The 16,907-nt window shown below is 45.0% G+C and overlaps 1 protein-coding gene across 2 annotated transcripts in view; it reads left to right on the top strand.

The window, feature by feature from the left end:
• Nucleotides 1–16,907, top strand: part of lama5 (laminin, alpha 5) — a 201,957-nt gene that overhangs the window by 42,192 nt on the left and 142,858 nt on the right. For both annotated transcript variants that reach the window (XM_061902574.1, XM_061902575.1), the window contains exons 3-6: nucleotides 3,045–3,162; nucleotides 9,423–9,541; nucleotides 12,652–12,822; nucleotides 12,885–12,982. In XM_061902574.1, coding sequence (XP_061758558.1) covers nucleotides 3,045–3,162; nucleotides 9,423–9,541; nucleotides 12,652–12,822; nucleotides 12,885–12,982 — 506 coding nt within the window. The remainder of the gene's footprint in view (nucleotides 1–3,044; nucleotides 3,163–9,422; nucleotides 9,542–12,651; nucleotides 12,823–12,884; nucleotides 12,983–16,907) is intronic.

Below are 16,907 nucleotides of genomic sequence, written 5' to 3'. Positions count from 1 at the left end.
GGACTATGTCTATACTAGGGGTCCAGACTTATATCTACCTGGACTATGTCTATATTAGGTGGTCCAGACCTATATCTACCTGGACTATGTCTATACTAGGGGTCCAGACCTATATCTACCTGGACTATGTCTATACTAGGGGTCCAGACCTATATCTACCTGGACTATGTCTATACTAGGGGTCCAGACTTATATCTACCTGGACTATTGTCTATACTAGGGGTCCAGACCTATATCTACCTGGACTATGTCTATACCAGGTGGGTCCAGACCTATATCTACCTGGACTATGTCTATACTAGGGGTCCAGACTTATATCTACCTGGACTATGTCTATACTAGGGGTCCAGACTTATATCTACCTGGACTATGTCTAAACTAGGGGTCCAGACTTATATCTACCTGGACTATGTCTATACTAGGGGTCCAGACTTATATCTACCTGGACTATGTCTAAACTAGGGGTCCAGACCTAAAGCTACCTGGACTATGTCTATACTAAGGGTCCAGACTTATATCTACCTGGACTATGTCTATACTAGGGGTCCAGACTTATATCTACCTGGACTATGTTTATTCTAGGGGTCCAGACTTATATCTACCTGGACTATGTCTATACTAGGGGTCCAGACCTATATCTACCTGGACTATGTTTATACCAAGGGGGTATTCAGGCGGAAGGCATTTACACCTTGGACAAGACACAACCTCATCACAGGGCCTTTTGATGTTCCAAACACACAAAATAACTCATATTTTCCTCTAAAAAAATGTTCAGAGTGGAATATTAGATGTGAAGTAATTGGAGCCTTTAATAGCTCAAATATTGATTTGAATTAATATTATTATTTTGAGCAAGTACAGTTAAAAAACAAAACACAAAAATTATTAAAAGTGTTTAAAAATATTCAACACTTAAGTCTCTTGCTCAACTTGAAATAAATTTTTTTTAAATCTTTTTTTAATGTTTTTTGATTTTTCCCTTTTTTGACAAACATTGTTCTTTATGTTCTAAATGCACAAAATATCTCATATTATCCTCAAAAAAAATGTTCAGAGTGTAATATTAGATGTGAAGTAATTGGAGCCTTTAATAGCTCAATAATTCATAACATATTGATTTAAATTTTTTATTATTTTGAGCAAGTAGAGTTAAAAAAAACAAACCTACAAAAACTATTAAAATGTAAAAATGATTCATACTTTTATTTTTAACACTTAAGTCTCTTGATCAACTTCCCAAAAATGTTTTTATTAATTTTTCATGTTTTTTATTCATGTCCTTTTTGACCCCAAAAAAATAAATTAGCTTTTTCTGTTCCAAACAGACAAAAATATCTCATATTTTCCACAAAAAAAAGTGGAATATTTGATGTGAAGTAATTGGAGCCTGTAATAGGTCAAACATTCATAAATTACTGACCTATTAAATATTGTTATTATTTTGGGCAAGTACAGTTAAAAAACAAAACATTAAAATAATTGGGGCTCCAAAATGGCCCCAATCATAAAAGTGTTTAAAAATATTCAATACTTAAGTCTCTTGCTCAACTTCAAATTATTATTTTTTTTAAATAACTGTTTTAATGGTTTTTGATTTATGCCCTTTTTGACAAAAAACTACAACATTGCTTTTTATGTTCCAAACACACAAAATATCTCATATTTTCCACAAAATGGAATGTTAAATGTGAAGTAATTGGAGCCTTTAATAGCTCAATAATTCATAACATATTGAGGGGGGGGGGGGGGGTTGCCCACATTTGAGGTCCTCTCCAAGGTTCTCATAGCCATCATTGTCACCGACGTCCCACTGGGTGTGAGTTTTTCCTTGCCCTTATGTGGGCCTACCGAGGATGTCGTAGTGGTTTGTGTTGTGGTTTGTGCAGCCCTTTGAGACACTCGTGATTTAGGGCTATATAAGTAAACATTGATTGATTGATTGGTTGATTGATTATTATTTTGAGCAAGTACAGTAATAAAAAACCCACAAAAACTATTGAAATGTAAAAAATATTCATACTTTTATTTTTAACACTTAAGTCTCTTGATCAACTTCAAATTTAATTTTTTTAATTGTTTTTTTTTGTTTTTGATTTATTCCCATTTTTGACAAAAAATAACTGTTGCTTTTTATGTTCCAAACACAAAAAAAATCTAATTTTCCACCAAACAATAGTGTGGAGTGGAATATTAGATATGAAGTCAATAATTCATAACGGCATTGTGGCTTGTGCAGCCCTTTGAGACACTCGTGATTTAGGGCTATATAAGTAAACATTGATTGATTGATTTTGATTATTATTTTGTCTGCAATGACAGAAAACAAACTGGCATTTTTGTGTGATTGGAATCAACGTTGCAACTTTTTTCCGGCTACCATTCACCTTTTTGATCTTTTATCCCACTTTTTTTATGTTTTTTTAATAGTATTTTTACCTGCGGCCGATAAAAAAAAAATAGCCGTTCAGGGGCCAAAGTTTGGACACCCCTGATCTCCACCAGGGACTTGATGTCATTTCACTTATTTGTCAGAGTGGAGCGTCGCCGCTTTCAGAGCATCTCTGAGGTGTGTTAGTGTTTCTTTAAGAACAAAGTGAAGAAGTGTGGCTGGCGACTCAGGGCCCGCTGGTTTGATTTCCCTGCCCACGCTCCTGAGAAAGCGCTCAAGTCAAACACAATCTGTTCCGCGCCGCCGGCTGAGGAAACAATGTTTCCCTGAGGAATTAATCAGTTCCAGGGTCAAACTCTGGCCATCACCGGAGCTTTATTAAGTGTTCTAACGCTATTAAGTCCCACGCAAGTGTAAAAAGAAGTCAAGCAGTGTTCATAGTGAGCAGTGCCACTGCTGAGACACTTTGACCCGTTCCAGAATGTTCCGACTGCGCGTTGTTGTTGTGATGTCATCCTTGTTGTACTTGGCGAGGGACTGTGTGGTCCTACATCATGGCCACTAAACGTCCACTGGGATGGACATCTGGAGTCTGTTACAGTCCCGCGCCGTCATGATGTCATCAGTGTGTGTTCCCGTGTGTGTGTTGCAGCTCTTCCACGTGGCCTACGTCCTCATCAAGTTCGCCAACTCCCCGCGTCCGGACCTGTGGGTTCTAGAACGTTCCGTGGACTTTGGACGGACCTACCGGCCGTGGCAGTACTTCGCCTGTGAGTACTCTCTGGGTCCAGAACCAGAACGATTCCTGCGGGTCATCCCTGAGGGCGAGGGTGGGGATTGGGGGCGCCGGGGGTTTCTGATGCGATGACATCATCACGCGGCCACGGGATTGGCCGAAGCAGAAGTGATTGAAGCTGCTTGCAAACTAAACCTTCTCATTCTTAGCGCTAACCACTAGAGGGCGCTTGACCTACTTGAGTGTGGGAGAGACGCTAATTGACGAGCCTGCTGGGACATGTCGAGGGACAAAAGCCCAAAAGCAGTGAAGTTGTCAGGTTGTGTAAAAGCTAAATAAAAAGAGAACACAACAAATCCTTTTCAACTTATATTCAATTGAATAGACTGCAAAGACAAGATATTTCATCTTCACACTGACAAACTTTAATATTTTTTGCAAATAATCATTAACTTAGAATTAAATGGCAACAAAAAAGTAGTCATAGAGGAGCATTTTTACCAGTGTGTTACATGGCCTTTCCTTGTAACAACACTCATTAAAGGTTTGGGAACTGAGGACACACATTTTTGAAGTGGAATTCTTTCCCATTCTTGCTTGATGTACAGCTTAAGTTGTTCAACAGTCTCCTGCCTCATATTTTAGCCTTCACACATTTTCAATGTCTGGACTACAGGCAGGCCAGTCTAGTACCCGCAATCTTTTACTATGAAGCCACGCTGTTGTAACACCTGGCTTGACATTGTCTTGCTGAAATAAGCAGGGGCGTCCATGATAACAACATATGTTGCTCCAAAAGCTGTATGTACCTTTCAGCATGAATGGTGCCTTCACAGATGTGTAAGTTAGCCATGCCTTGGCCACTAATACACCCCCATACCATCACACATCCTGCCTAGAACACTTTCACCCTAGAACAATCACTAATACACCCCCATACCATCACACATGCTGCCTACAACACTTTCACCCTAGAACAATCACTAATACACCCCCATACCATCACACATGCTGCCTACAACACTTTCACCTTGCAACAATCACTAATACACCCCCATACCATCACACATGCTGCCTAGAACACTTTCACCCTAGAACAATCACTAATACACCCCCATACCATCACACATGCTGCCTACAACACTTTCACCCTAGAACAATCACTAATACACCCTCATACCATCACACATGCTGCCTACAACACTTTCACCCTAGACAAATCACTAATACACCCCCATACCATCACACATGCTGCCTACAACACTTTCACCCTAGAACAATCACTAATACACCCCCATACCATCACACATGCTGCCTACAACACTTTCACCCTAGAACAATCACTAATACACCCCCATACCATCACACATGCTGCCTACAACACTTTCACCCTAGAACAATCACTAATACACCCCCATACCATCACACATGCTGCCTACAACACTTTCACCCTAGAACAATCACTAATACACCCCCATACCATCACACATCCTGCCTACAACACTTTCACCCTAGAACAATCACTAATACACCCCCATACCATCACACATGCTGCCTACAACACTTTCACCCTAGAACAATCACTAATACACCCCCATACCATCACATATGCTGCCTACAACACTTTCACCCTAGTACAATCACTAATACACCCCCATACCATCACACATGCTGCCTACAACACTTTCACCCTAGAACAATCACTAATACACCCCCATACCATCACACATGCTGCCTACAACACTTTCACCCTAGAACAATCACTAATACACCCCCATACCATCACACATGCTGCCTACAACACTTTCACCCTAGAACAATCACTAATACACCCCCATACCATCACACATGCTGCCTAGAACACTTTCACCCTAGAACAATCACTAATACACCCCCATACCATCACACATGCTGCCTAGAACACTTTCACCCTAGAACAATCACTAATACACCCCCATACCATCACACATGCTGCCTACAACACTTTCACCCTAGAACAATCACTATTACACCCTCATACCATCACACATGCTGCCTACAACACTTTCACCCTAGACAAATCACTAATACACCCCCATACCATCACACATGCTGCCTACAACACTTTCACCCTAGAACAATCACTAATACACCCCCATACCATCACACATGCTGCCTACAACACTTTCACCCTAGAACAATCACTAATACACCCCCATACCATCACACATGCTGCCTACAACACTTTCACCCTAGAACAATCACTAATACACCCCCATACCATCACACATCCTGCCTAGAACACTTTCACCCTAGAACAATCACTAATACACCCCCATACCATCACACATGCTGCCTACAACACTTTCACCCTAGAACAATCACTAATACACCCCCATACCATCACACATGCTGCCTACAACACTTTCACCTTGCAACAATCACTAATACACCCCCATACCATCACACATGCTGCCTACAACACTTTCACCCTAGAACAATCACTAATACACCCCCATACCATCACACATGCTGCCTACAACACTTTCACCCTAGAACAATCACTAATACACCCCCATACCATCACACATGCTGCCTACAACACTTTCACCCTAGAACAATCACTAATACACCCCCATACCATCACACATGCTGCCTAGAACACTTTCACCCTAGAACAATCACTAATACACCCCCATACCATCACATATGCTGCCTACAACACTTTCACCCTAGTACAATCACTAATACACCCCCATACCATCACACATGCTGCCTACAACACTTTCACCCTAGAACAATCACTAATACACCCCCATACCATCACACATGCTGCCTACAACACTTTCACCCTAGACCAATCACTAATACACCCCCATACCATCACACATGCTGCCTAGAACACTTTCACCCTAGAACAATCACTAATACACCCCCATACCATCACACATGCTGCCTAGAACACTTTCACCCTAGGACAATCACTAATACACCCCCATACCATCACACATGCTGCCTAGAACACTTTCACCCTAGAACAATCACTAATACACCCCCATACCATCACACATGCTGCCTAGAACACTTTCACCCTACAACAATCACTAATACACCCCCATACCATCACACATGCTGCCTACAACACTTTCACCCTAGAACAATCACTAATACACCCCCATACCATCACACATGCTGCCTAGAACACTTTCACCCTAGAACAATCACTAATACACCCCCATACCATCACATATGCTGCCTACAACACTTTCACCCTAGTACAATCACTAATACACCCCCATACCATCACACATGCTGCCTACAACACTTTCACCCTAGAACAATCACTAATACACCCCCATACCATCACACATGCTGCCTACAACACTTTCACCCTAGAACAATCACTAATACACCCCCATACCATCACACATGCTGCCTACAACACTTTCACCCTAGACCAATCACTAATACACCCCCATACCATCACACATGCTGCCTAGAACACTTTCACCCTAGAACAATCACTAATACACCCCCATACCATCACACATGCTGCCTAGAACACTTTCACCCTAGGACAATCACTAATACACCCCCATACCATCACACATGCTGCCTAGAACACTTTCACCCTAGAACAATCACTAATACACCCCCATACCATCACACATGCTGCCTAGAACACTTTCACCCTAGAACAATCACTAATACACCCCCATACCATCACACATGCTGCCTACAACACTTTCACCCTAGAACAATCACTAATACACCCCCATACCATCACACATGCTGCCTACAACACTTTCACCCTAGTACAATCACTAATACACCCCCATACCATCACACATGCTGCCTAGAACACTTTCACCCTAGTACAATCACTAATACACCCCCATACCATCACACATGCTGCCTACAACACTTTCACCCTACAACAATCACTAATACACCCCCATACCATCACACATGCTGCCTAGAACACTTTCACCCTAGAACAATCACTAATACACCCCCATACCATCACACATGCTGCCTAGAACACTTTCACCCTAGAACAATCACTAATACACCCCCATACCATCACACATGCTGCCTAGAACACTTTCACCCTAGAACAATCACTAATACACCCCCATACCATCACACATGCTGCCTACAACACTTTCACCCTAGAACAATCACTAATACACCCCCATACCATCACACATGCTGCCTAGAACACTTTCACCCTAGGACAATCACTAATACACCTCCATACCATCACACATGCTGCCTACAACACTTTCACCCTAGAACAATCACTAATACACCCCCATACCATCACACATGCTGCCTAGAACACTTTCACCCTAGAACAATCACTAATACACCCCCATACCATCACACATGCTGCCTACAACACTTTCACCCTAGAACAATCACTAATACACCCCCATACCATCACACATGCTGCCTACAACACTTTCACCCTAGAACAATCACTAATACACCCCCATACCATCACACATGCTGCCTAGAACACTTTCACCCTAGAACAATCACTAATACACCCCCATACCATCACACATGCTGCCTACAACACTTTCACCCTAGAACAGTCCCCATGGTACTTTTCCTCTTTGTTCCACAGTTTCCAAAAACAATGTCAAATGTGGACTCGTCAGACCACAGAACACTTTTCCACTTAACATCAGTCCATCTTAGATGAGCTCAGGCCTAGTAAAGCTGGCGGCGTTTCTGGGTGTTGTTGATAAATGGCTTTGGCTTTGCATAGTAGAGTTTTGATTTGCACTTACTCTGTAGTTACTGTCAGTGGTTTTCTGAAGTGTTCCTGGTGATATCCTTTACACACTGATGTGGCTTTTTGATCCAAGGTCACGGGCATGCCGCTTACGTGCAGTGATTTCTCCACATTCTCTGAGCCTTTTGATGATATTACAGAGTGTAGATGGTGAAATCCCTAAATTCCTTGCAATAGCTGCTTGAGAAATGATGTTTTTTCAACAATTTGCTCAGGCATTTGTTGACAATGTGGTGACCCTCGCCCCGTCCGTGTTTGTGAAAGCTGCTTTTATAGCCAATCATGGCACCCACCTGTTCCCAATCAGCCTGCACACCTGTGGGATGTTCCACATAAGTCTTTGATGAGCATTCCTCAACTTTCTCACTCTTTTTTGCCACTTGTGCCAGCTTTTTTGAAACATCAATTTCCAAGTGAGCTAATATTTGCAGAAAATAACACATTTTACCAGTTCGAACGTTAAATATCTTGTCCTTGCAGTCTATTCAATTGAATATAAGTTGAAAAGGATTTGTTGTGGTCTCTTTTTATTTAGCATTTACACAAGCTGACAACTTCACTGCTTTTGGGCTTTTTGTACATGCTAACAGGCTACTGAATACTTTGGCTCTATTTTATTGCTTTTTATGTTCGTAAAGTTCTATATGATAGCGGTATTAGAGCCTTGTGTACAGGCCGATACAGAACCGATATCAGCGGGATTCATACAGTAGATACTTTCATTATGAGGTAGTGTGGAATAGTAGCTATGAAAACCACAAACCTATTTTTTATTAACCATCGTTTTTGGACCTTAATTACCGTATCCTAGCCACACCCACCACATTTTGAGAAAAAACCAAAATGTTTACCTGCGATGAGGTGGCGACTTGTCCAGGGCGTACCCCGCCTCCCGCCCGAATGCAGCTGGGATAGGCTCCAGCGTTCACTTTTAAATGACTAAAAATAGAAGAAAAGACCGCATTTCGAGGTTAACTGTGATATCTGACATGCGGATATCATTCGATACTCCTTTTTTGCTGATCTCTGACTGATATCCACATGCCATCAGGACATCGTTAACAATAAATGTCCGTTTTTTTTTTTTTACAATATGCCGAGATCCAATAAAATTGGTCACACTTTACCCAGCCGCGTGTTCGAACCCCGCTGAGGAGCTCGTTATTTCCACTCTTATTGTGACTCATTCAACAAGCTGTTAAGCTTAAACATCCACAGCTGCTCACACACACACACACACACACACACACACACACACACACACACACACACACACACACACACACACACACACACACACACACACACACACTTATGTTGTCATGAGGTGTTTAAAGTTGCAGCTGTTAGTTGTCCATTACCAGGACCCCCCTCTAATTATTATGGTGAGACGTGTCATAAAAATACCAGCAGACTTTACAAACATGATGATTAGTCAATATAAACCTTTTCTTCTCCTTTCTTTGTGTGTGTGTGTGTGTGTGTGTGTGTGTGCGTGTGTGTGTGTGTAGCCTCCAAGCGAGACTGCATCGAGCGTTTCGGACAAAGAACCATCGAGAGGATCAACGATGATGACGACGTCATTTGCACCTCCGAATATTCCCGTATCGTTCCTCTGGAAAATGGAGAGGTGACTTTTTGTTCTCGTGACACTTTGAATTCACAGGGGTGCCCATTATGTGGATGGTGGAGGGTGTGTCAGTGGGTGGTGGAGGGTGTGTCAGTGGATGGTGGAGGGTGTGTTAGTGGGTGGTGGAGGGTGTCAGTGGATGGTGGAGGGTGTTAGTGGATGGTGGAGGGTGTGTTAGTGGATGGTGGAGGGTGTGTCAGTGGATGGTGGAGGGTGTGTCAGTGGATGGTGGAGGGTGTGTCAGTGGATGGTGGAGGGTGTGTCAGTGGATGGTGGAGGGTGTGTCAGTGGATGGTGGAGGGTGTGTCAGTGGATGGTGGAGGGTGTGTCAGTGGATGGCGGAGGGTGTGTCAGTGGATGGCGGAGGGTGTGTCAGTGGATGGCGGAGGGTGTGTCAGTGGATGGTGGAGGGTGTGTCAGTGGATGGTGGAGGGTGTGTCAGTGGGTGGTGGAGGGTGTGTCAGTGGATGGTGGAGGGTGTGTCGGTGGATGGTGGAGGGTGTGTCGGTGGATGGCGGAGGGTGTGTCAGTGGATGGCGGAGGGTGTGTCAGTGGATGGCGGAGGGTGTGTCAGTGGATGGTGGAGGGAGTGTCAGTGGATGGCGGAGGGTGTGTCAGTGGATGGCGGAGGGTGTGTCAGTGGATGGTGGAGGGTGTGTCAGTGGATGGTGGAGGGTGTGTCAGTGGGTGGTGGAGGGTGTGTCGGTGGATGGTGGAGGGTGTGTCGGTGGATGGTGGAGGGTGTGTCGGTGGATGGTGGAGGGTGTGTCGGTGGATGGCGGAGGGTGTGTCAGTGGATGGCGGAGGGTGTGTCAGTGGATGGTGGAGGGTGTGTCAGTGGATGGTGGAGGGTGTGTCAGTGGATGGTGGAGGGTGTGTCAGTGGATGGTGGAGGGTGTGTCAGTGGATGGCGGAGGGTGTGTCAGTGGATGGTGGAGGGTGTGTCAGTGGATGGTGGAGGGTGTGTCAGTGGATGGTGGAGGGTGTGTCAGTGGATGGCGGAGGGCGTGTCAGTGGATGGTGTGTTAGTGGATGGTGGAGGGTGTGTCGGTGGGTGGTGGAGGGTGTGTCAGTGGATGGTGGAGGGTGTGTCAGTGGATGGTGGAGGGTGTGTCAGTGGATGGTGGAGGGTGTGTCAGTGGATGGTGGAGGGTGTGTCAGTGGATGGTGGAGGGTGTGTCAGTGGGTGGTGGAGGGTGTGTCAGTGGATGGTGGAGGGCGTGTCAGTGGATGGTGTGTTAGTGGATGGTGGAGGGTGTGTCGGTGGGTGGTGGAGGGTGTGTCAGTGGATGGTGGAGGGTGTGTCAGTGGATGGTGGAGGGTGTGTCAGTGGATGGTGGAGGGTGTGTCAGTGGATGGTGGAGGGTGTGTCAGTGGATGGTGGAGGGTGTGTCAGTGGATGGTGGAGGGTGTGTTAGTGGATGGTGGAGGGTGTGTCAGTGGATGGTGGAGGGTGTGTCAGTGGATGGTGGAGGGTGTGTTAGTGGATGGTGGAGGGTGTGTTAGTGAATGGTGGAGGGTGTGTTAGTGGATGGTGGAGGGTGTGTCAGTGGATGGTGGAGGGTGTGTCAGTGGATAGTGGAGGGTGTGTCAGTGGATGGTGGAGGGTGTGTCAGTGGAAGAGTATTACATGGTTACTCTGACCGACACTCAGCAACAGGGGTGCCCACACTTTTTCTGCAGGCGAGCTACTTTTCAATTGACCAACTCGAGGGGATCTACCTCATTTATATATATCATTTATATTTATTTATTTATGAAGGAGACATTTTTGTAGATTAGATTAGATAGTACTTTATTTATTCCGTCAGGAGAGTTCCTTCAGGAAAATTACAATTTTCAGCACAATCCCATTCAAGATCAGACAAACATTACAGGGAGACAGAAACAAGTTAAATGTGTTTAATGATAATACAAGCATGTGTAACACATATAGATGTCTTTCTTTCACCAAGACAAGAATATAAGTTGGTGTATTACCTGATTCTGATGACTTGCATTGATTGGAATCAGACAGTAACGATGATAACGCCCACATTTTCAAATGGAGGAGAAAAAAAGTGGTCCTTTCCGTACAATACCACATGAAAGTGGTTGGTTTTTGGCATCTCATTCATCCAGCTTCCATACACTTTACAAGAAAAACATTGGCGGCAAATTCCGTAGCTTGCTTGATTGACATTCACGGCACCCGAGGGTCTTGTGAGATGACGCTGGCTGCTGCCAGTTCATTATTATGAAAAAATGACAGAGAGGAAGGCGAGAAACACTTTTTATTTCAACAGACTTTCGCGCCGTCCCTTCCGTCAAAACTCTAAAGGCCGACTGCACATTTCCTATCTTCACAATAAAAGCCCTGCTTCATGCTGCCTGCGCTAACAAAATAAGAGTTTCGGAAAGCTGGCGTGCACAAGTGATGTGCACGCCAGCTTTCTGAGGGATCGCTTGTGCACGCCAGTTTTCCGAGACTCTGTATTTAGTTAGCGCAGGCAGCATGAAGCAGGGCTTTTATTGTGAAGATAGGAAATGTGCAGTCGGCCTTTAGAGTTTTGACGGAAGGTACGGCGCGAGAGTCTGTTGAAATAAAAAGTGTTTCTCGCCTTCCTCTCGGTCATATTTTCATAATAATGATCTTGCAGCAGCCAGCGTCATCTCACAAGACCCTCCGGTACCGTGAATGTCATTTAAGTGACGTCTTGGTGAAGATTGATGATCACTCATTTTTAGGTCTATTTTTTTAAAAAGCCTGGCTGGAGATCGACTGACACACCCCCCGCGGTCGACTGGTAGCTCGCGATCGACGTAATGGGCACCCCTGCTCAACAACAACACATCATTTGCAGACTATAATTACCGGTTTGCAAAACATATTTTAAACCAAACAGGTGAAATTAGATCATCTCCCACGGCACACCAGACTGTATCTCACGGTGTGCCGCGGCACAGTGGTTGAAAAACACCGTATTAGTACATGTATAATATGTGTTTGTAAAGATGAGCTGGCCTGCTGACAAAGTGTGAGCACCCCTGCCTTAAGGAGAAAGTTCTCCCATGACGTAGGAGACCACGGCCATGTTGTCTTCCCTCCTCACTAATCCCCCCTCCCCCAGGTCGTGGTGTCGCTGGTGAACGGGCGTCCGGGCGCCATGAACTTCTCTTACTCCCCGGTGCTGCGTGACTTCACCAAGGCCACCAACATCCGCCTGCGCTTCCTGCGCACCAACACGCTGCTGGGTCACCTGATGGGCAAAGCCCTGCGAGACCCCACCGTCACTCGCCGGGTGAGTGGCCGCCGCTTTTTCCCTCCTCGACTCCCCGGTTGTGACCCCCGTCTTGTGTGCAGTACTACTACAGCATCAAGGACATCAGCATCGGCGGACGCTGCGTCTGCAACGGACACGCCGAGGCCTGCAGCGCTCAGGACCACAGCGACCCCTACAAGTAAGACAGGAAGTACACTAACTCACCTCATGTCAAGCAGGGTCGTCCAAGGTTGATCCCTGGAGTCTCTTCTTTTTTTTAAATTAATGGCCCTCGGCATCCAGCCATCCATTTTCTACCGCTTGTCCCTTTCGGGGTCGCGGGGGGTGCTGGAGCCTAGCCCAGCTGCATTCGGTACACCTTGAACAGGTGGCCACCTCAACACAGGGCCAGCATTCACACACTAGGGCCAATCAACCTATCCCCAGGTGTATGTCTTTGAAGGTGGGAGGGGCCTAACCCCTGGTACATGTCCTTGGAGGTGGGAGGGGCCTATCCCCTGGTACATGTCCTTGGAGGTGGGAGGGGCCTATCCCCAGGTGCATTTCCTTGGAGGTGGGAGGGGCCTATCCCCAGGTCCATGTTGTTGGAAGTGGGAGGGGCCTATCCCCTGGTGCGTGTCCTTGGAGGTGGGAGGGGCATACCCCCAGGTGTATGTCCTTGGAGGTGGGAGGGGCCTATCCCGTGGTGCATGTCCTTGGAGGTGGGAGGGGCTTATCCCCAGGTGCATGTCCTTGGAGGTGGGAGGGGCCTATCCCCAGGTGCATGTCCTTGGAGGTGGGACGGGCCAATCCCCAGGTGCATGTCCTTGAAGGTGGGAGGGGCCTATCCCGTGGTGCATGTCCTTGGAGGTGGGAGGGGCCTATCCCCAGGTGCATGTCCTTGGAGGTGGGACGGGCCAATCCCCAGGTGCATGTCCTTGAAGGTGGGAGGGGCCTATCCCGTGGTGCATGTCCTTGGAGGTGGGAGGGGCCTATCCCCAGGTGCATGTCCTTGGAGGTGGGAGGGGCTTATCCCCAGGTGCATGTCCTTGGAGGTGGGAGGGGCCTATCCCCAGGTGCATGTCCTTGAAGGTGGGAGGGGCCTATCCCCAGGTGCATGTCCTTGAAGGTGGGAGGGGCTTATCCCCAGGTGCATGTCCTTGGATGTGGGAGGGGCATATCCCCAGGTGCATGTCCTTGGAGGTGGGAGGGGCCTATCCCCAGGTGCATGTCCTTGAAGGTGGGAGGGGCTTATCCCCAGGTGCATGTTGTTGGAGGTGGGAGGGGCCTATCCCCAGGTGCATGTCCTTGGAGGTGGGAGGGGCCTATCCCCTGGTGCATGTCCTTGGAGGTGGGAGGGGCCTATCCCCAGGTACATGTCCTTGGAGGTGGGAGGGGCCTATCCCCAGGTGCATGTCCTTGAAGGTGGGAGGGGCCTATCCCCAGGTGCATGTCCTTGGAGGTGGGAGGGGCCTATCCCCAGGTGCATGTCCTTGGAGGTGGGAGGGGCCTATCCCCAGGTGCATGTCCTTGAAGGTGGGAGGGGCTTATCACCAGGTGCATGTCCTTGAAGGTGGGAGGAAGCCGGAAAACCCGGAGGGAACCCACGCAGTCGCACACTCCGAGCCCGGGGATTGAACCCAGGACCCTCTTATTGTGAGGCACATGCACCTACCCTTGTCACACCGTGCTGCCCGCCTTCAGCATATAGTAACATTTAAATAAATCAATTGTTAATGAGATATTATTTAATTAGCTATGAAAGACTTAAGTTGTGTACTTAAGTCAGTCCATTTCAGTTATTTTCTGTTAGGGACTTAGGTAGTGCACATAGCATGTACACTTAACTTTTGTACTGAAATGCACTTACATTGTGCACTTAGTGCATTTACTTTGTGCCCCTACCTTGTGCGCTTAAAATACGCACTCAACATGTGCACTTATGATGTTTTAGCACTGAAGTTGTGCACTTAGTACATTTACTTTGTTCCCTTACCATTTGCACTTACAATACACACTCAACACGTGCTCTGAAGTTTTGCACTTCATGCATTTACTTTTTGCCCTTACATTGTGCACTTATATTACGCACTCAACATGTGCACTTATGTTTTATGCACTGAAATTGTGCACTTAGTGCATTTACTTTGTGCCCTTACCATTTGCACTTACAATACACACAAAACACGTGCACTTATGATGTTTTATACACTGAAGTTGTGCACTTAGTGCATTTACTTTGTGCCCTTACCTCATGCACTTATTAATATGCACTCAACATGTGCACTTGTGATGTTTTATGCAGTGAAGTTGTGCACTTAGTGCATTTACTTTGTTCCCTTACCATTTGCACTTACAATACACACTCAACACATGCACTTATGATGTTTTATGCACTGAAGTTTTGCTCTTCATGCATTTACATTGTGCACTTATATTACGCACTCAACATGTGCACTTATGATGTTTTATGCACTGAAATAGTGCACTTAGTGCATTTACTTTGTGCCCCTACCATTTGCACTTACAACACACACTTAACACGTGCACTTATGATGTTTTATACTCTGAAATTTTTCACTTGGTGCATTTACTTTGTGCCCTTACCTTATGCACTTATTAATACGCACTCAACATGTGCATTTATGATGTTTTAAGCACTTAAGTTGTGCACTTAGTGCCTTTACTTTGTGCCTTTACCTTGTGCACTTACAATACACACTCAACATGTGCACTTATGATGTTTTATGCACTTAAGTTGTGCACTTAGTGCATTTATTTTGTGCCCTTACCTTGTGCACTTATTAAAACATACTCAACATGTGCACTTATGATGTTTTATGCACTTAAGTTGTGCACTTAGTGCATTTACTTTGTGCCCTTAGCTTGTGCTTACAATACACACTCAACATGTGCACTTATGATGTTTTATGCACTTAAGTTGTGCATTTATTTTGTGCCCTTACCTTGTGCACTTATTAAAACATACTCAACATGTGCACTTATGATGTTTTATGCACTTAAGTTGTGCACTTAGTGCATTTACTTTGTGCCCTTAGCTTGTGCTTACAATACACACCCAACATGTGCACTTATGATGTTTTATGCACTTAAGTTGTGCATTTATTTTGTGCCTTTACCTTGTGCACTTATTGAAACATACTCAACATGTGCACTTATGATGTTTTATGCACTTAAGTTGTGCACTTAGTGCATTTACTTTGTGCCCTTAGCTTGTGCTTACAATACACACTCAACATGTGCACTTATGATGTTTTATGCACTTAAGTTGTGCATTTATTTTGTGCCTTACCTTGTGCACTTATTAATACATACTCAACATGTGCACTTATGATGTTTTATGCACTTAAGTTGTGCACTTAGTGCATTTACTTTGTGCCCTTACCTTGTACACTTATATAATACGCTCTCAACATGTGCACTATGAGGTTTTATGCACTTAAGTTGTGCACTTAGTGCATTTACTTTGTGTGCTTACCTTAGGCACTTATTGATACGCACTCAACATGAGCACTTATGATGTTTTATGCACTTAAGTTGTGCACTTAGTGCATTTACTTTGTGCCTTTACCTTGTGCACTTACAATACACACTCAACATGTGCACTTATGATGTTTTATGCACTTAAGTTGTGCATTTATTTTGTGCCCTTACCTTGTGCACTTATTAAAACATACTCAACATGTGCACTTATGATGATTTATGCACTTAAGTTGTGCACTTAGTGCATTTACTTTGTGCCCTTAGCTTGTGCTTTTACAATACACACTCAACATGTGCACTTATGATGTTTTATGCACTTAAGTTGTGCATTTATTTTGTGCCCTTACCTTGTGCACTTATTGAAACATACTCAACATGTGCACTTATGATGTTTTATGCACTTAAGTTGTGCACTTAGTGCATTTACTTTGTGCCCTTAGCTTGTGCTTACAATACACACTCAACATGTGCACTTATGATGTTTTATGCACTTAAGTTGTGCATTTATTTTGTGCCTTACCTTGTGCACTCATTATTACATACTCAACATGTGCACTTATGATGTTTTATGCACTTAAGTTGTGCACTTAGTGCATTTACTTTGTGTCCTTACCTTAGGC

The sequence above is a fragment of the Nerophis ophidion genome, linkage group LG06 (assembly GCF_033978795.1).
Source record: "Nerophis ophidion isolate RoL-2023_Sa linkage group LG06, RoL_Noph_v1.0, whole genome shotgun sequence".
NCBI classification, from domain to species: domain Eukaryota; kingdom Metazoa; phylum Chordata; class Actinopteri; order Syngnathiformes; family Syngnathidae; genus Nerophis; species Nerophis ophidion.
Note: the sequence above shows the minus strand (reverse complement) of the source record. Positions and strands in the feature narration are given on the sequence as shown.